The 4,112-nt window shown below is 46.1% G+C and overlaps 1 protein-coding gene across 1 annotated transcript in view; it reads right to left on the bottom strand.

The window, feature by feature from the left end:
• The window catches only part of LOC311116728 (rab-3A-interacting protein-like), a gene marked incomplete at its 5' end in the record, with an annotated part of 8,699 nt that extends 4,681 nt beyond the window's left edge, over window positions 1-4,018 (bottom strand). Inside the window, 3 exon segments of the mRNA XM_084191769.1 lie at window positions 1,400-1,490; window positions 1,493-1,511; window positions 3,995-4,018. Coding sequence (XP_084047895.1) covers window positions 1,400-1,490; window positions 1,493-1,511; window positions 3,995-4,018 — 134 coding nt within the window.
• Window positions 4,019-4,112: the final 94 nt, after the last annotated feature.

The raw sequence follows: 4,112 nt of genomic DNA on the forward strand, positions 1-4,112 counted from the left end.
TATATAGTAGTTAGTGTGTTAGCTGGGGTAGTAGTTAGCTGGGGTAGTAGTTAGCTGGGGTAGTAGTTAGCTGGGTAGTAGTTAGCTGGGGTAGTAGTTAGCTGGGGTAGTAGTTAGTGTGTTAGCTGGGGTAGTAGTTAGCTGGGGTAGTAGTTAGCTGGGGTAGTAGTTAGCTGGGTAGTAGTTAGCTGGGGTAGTAGTTAGCTGGGGTAGTAGTTAGTGTGTTAGCTGGGGTAGTAGTTAGTGTGTTAGCTGGGGTAGTAGTTAGTGTGTTAGCTGGGGTAGTAGTTAGTGTGTTAGCTGGGGTAGTAGTTAGTGTGTTAGCTGGGGTAGTAGTTAGTGTGTTAGCTGGGGTAGTAGTTAGTGTGTTAGCTGGGTAGTAGTTAGCTGGGGTAGTAGTTAGCTGGGGTAGTAGTAGTAGTTAGCTGGGGTAGTAGTTAGTGTGTTAGCTGGGGTAGTAGTTAGCTGGGGTAGTAGTTAGCTGGGGTAGTAGTTAGCTGGGTAGTAGTTAGCTGGGGTAGTAGTTAGCTGGGGTAGTAGTTAGTGTGTTAGCTGGGGTAGTAGTTAGCTGGGTAGTAGTTAGCTGGGGTAGTAGTAGTAGTTAGCTGGGGTAGTAGTTAGCTGGGGTAGTAGTTAGCTGGGGTAGTAGTTAGCTGGGTAGTAGTTAGCTGGGGTAGTAGTTAGTGTGTTAGCTGGGGTAGTAGTTAGCTGGGTAGTAGTTAGCTGGGTAGTAGTTAGCTGGGGTAGTAGTAGTAGTTAGCTGGGGTAGTAGTTAGCCGGGTAGTAGTTAGCTGGGTAGTAGTTAGCTGGGGTAGTAGTTAGTGTGTTAGCTGGGGTAGTAGTTAGCTGGGGTAGTAGTTAGCTGGGGTAGTAGTAGTAGTTAGCTGGGGTAGTAGTTAGCTGGGGTAGTAGTTAGCTGGGGTAGTAGTTAGCTGGGGTAGTAGTTAGCCGGGGTAGTAGTTAGCTGGGGTAGTAGTTAGCTGGGGTAGTAGTTAGCCGGGGTAGTAGTTAGCTGGGGTAGTAGTTAGTGTGTTAGCTGGGGTAGTAGTTAGCTGGGTAGTAGTTAGCTGGGGTAGTAGTTAGCTGGGGCAGTAGTTAGCTGGGGTAGTAGTTAGCTGGGTAGTAGTTAGCCGGGGTAGTAGTTAGCTGGGGTAGTAGTTAGTGTGTTAGCTGGGGTAGTAGTTAGCCGGGGTAGTAGTTAGCTGGGGTAGTAGTTAGTGTGTTAGCTGGGGTAGTAGTTAGTGTGTTAGCTGGGGTAGTAGTTAGCTGGGTAGTAGTTAGCTGGGGTAGTAGTTAGCTGGGGTAGTAGTTAGCTGGGTAGTAGTTAGCTGGGGTAGTAGTTAGCTGGGGTAGTAGTTAGCTGGGTAGTAGTTAGCTGGGGTAGTAGTTGTATACTCACTTCGGTCCTCCACACTCCACAGCAGAGGCCTTGACGACAGGCAGCGTCTGGAAGCCCACCGGCTCCACACTGAGCGTGTTCCTCTCCACTGCTCCAAGATGGCCGAACCCAGCTACAGGAGAGGTTAGAGGTCAGGGTGAAAGTGCTCTATATGGCTGGAAGTCCACCATAAGTCCACAGCCTCCAAGATGAGGTCAGAGGTTAGGGGTCAGGGTGAAAGTGCTCTATATGGCTGGAAGTCCACCATAAGTCCACAGCCTCCAAGATGAGGTCAGAGGTTAGAGGTCAGGGTGAAAGTGCTCTATATGGCTGGAAGTCCACCATAAGTCCACAGCCTCCAAGATGAGGTCAGAGGTTAGGGGTCAGGGTGAAAGTGCTCTATATGGCTGGAAGTCCACCATAAGTCCACAGCCTCCAGATGAGGTCAGAGGTTAGGGGTCAGGGTGAAAGTGCTCTATATGGCTGGAAGTCCACCAAAAGTCCACAGCCTCCAAGATGAGGTCAGAGGTTAGGGGTCAGGGTGAAAGTGCTCTATATGGCTGGAAGTCCACCATAAGTCCACAGCCTCCAAGATGAGGTCAGAGGTTAGGGGTCAGGTGAAAGTGCTCTATATGGCTGGAAGTCCACCATAAGTCCACAGCCTCCAAGATGAGGTCAGAGGTTAGGGGTCAGGGTGAAAGTGCTCTATATGGCTGGAAGTCCACCATAAGTCCACAGCCTCCAAGATGAGGTCAGAGGTTAGGGGTCAGGGTGAAAGTGCTCTATATGGCTGGAAGTCCACCATAAGTCCACAGCCTCCAAGATGAGGTCAGAGGTTAGGGGTCAGGGTGAAAGTGCTCTATATGGCTGGAAGTCCACCATAAGTCCACAGCCTCCAAGATGAGGTCAGAGGTTAGGGTCAGGTGAAAGTGCTCTATATGGCTGGAAGTCCACCATAAGTCCACAGCCTCCAAGATGAGGTCAGAGGTTAGGGTCAGGGTGAAAGTGCTCTATATGGCTGGAAGTCCACCATAAGTCCACAGCCTCCAAGATGAGGTCAGAGGTTAGGGGTCAGGGTGAAAGTGCTCTATATGGCTGGAAGTCCACCATAAGTCCACAGCCTCCAAGATGAGGTCAGAGGTTAGGGGTCAGGGTGAAAGTGCTCTATATGGCTGGAAGTCCACCATAAGTCCACAGCCTCCAAGATGAGGTCAGAGGTTAGGGGTCAGGGTGAAAGTACTCTATATGTATAGACAGTACTGCTTCAGTCACTTCTACTTTTAGTAAGCATTTCTAAATACTTATTTCAGGAAGTGTGGGTTTTTCTTATCTGTCAGTACCTCTATTCTGCCACAAGAGGGCATGGTAACAGATCAGTCTATTCAGAGTACAGAAAAGTGTTGCAGGGTATACCAAAACTACTGTAGTTTTAGATTTAAAAAATACGGTTCCGTACTCTAATTTTTGTTATGTTCGGTACTTCTGTCAAATGTGTCTCACAAAACAAGCTCAATAACTCAATGCATTCACACACTCCTATTGAATATGCATTCACCTGTATTGTGAATAGACCAAGGCTACGTCTTGGTTTACCCAGTTAATCAATAGAGATTTACCATTCAAATGAATGATTATCATTCTGTTGTTGTGAAGTTAGATTAGTAAAAACAAAGTCAGATTGATTGTATGATTGTATAATTGATTCATTAATGCATACAAGGCTGTCTCTGAAATGTTTTGACGTAAAACATTTTAAATGTCATGATATTAAACTCAAAAGATGCCCAACGATTAAACAGAGCAGTAGCTGAGTTTATCTGTCTGGATCAAGTGGCATTCTGGGACTTTGGCTAATACGCCTTTTTTTTGTGCGTTATCGTTTTGGTATCGAGTATTGTGATGGTATCGAGTATTGTGATGGTATCGAGTATTGTGATGGTATTGAGTATTGTGATGGTATCGAGTATTGTGATGGTATCGAGTATTGTGATGGTATCGAGTATTGTGATGGTATCGACTATTGTGATGGTATCAAGTATTGTGATGGTATCGAGTATTGTGATGGTATCGAGTATTGTGATGATATCGAGTATTGTGATGGTATCAAGTATTGTGATGGTATCGAGTATTGTGATGGTATCGAGTATTGTGATGTATCGAGTATTGTGATGGTATCGAGTATTGTGATGGTATCGAGTATTGTGATGGTATCGAGTATCGTGATACTGAAGCTGGTATCGGTATCAAAGTCCAAATGGTGGTGTGGTGACAACACTAGAACAGAACACTAATGTCAACACTAGAGGATGTCATCATCGAACAGGAAGCAGACTCAGTTGTAACAGTTCCTATCAGACATTATACTGGCTCCCTGCTGGAATACGGATACGGCAACAGGTGGAACGGAGTGACAGAAGTCTAGAATAGTGAGTCCATCTCGTCACTACGGAAGCCCAGAGGGTACTTGATGAAACCAGACAGCACTTTGTAAAACAATGTTAACAGCTAGAGTCATCTAGGATTTATAATGAGTTTTCATCATAGAACCAATGACATGCAGGACACAGAATAGGTCTTCATGAACTATCATATATCCTTCGCTGGGCATTACTGTACCTCACTCTTGGAGAAGGTGAGGTGTGTGTGTGTTGTGTTTTGTGTGTGCGGTGTGTGTGTGTGCGGTGTGTGTGTGTGTGTGTGTGTGTGTGTGTGTGTGTGTGTACCTCACTCTTGG

Source organism: Coregonus lavaretus (assembly GCF_964263955.1).
Source record: "Coregonus lavaretus genome assembly, contig: HAP1_SCAFFOLD_3729, whole genome shotgun sequence".
NCBI lineage: Eukaryota > Metazoa > Chordata > Actinopteri > Salmoniformes > Salmonidae > Coregonus > Coregonus lavaretus.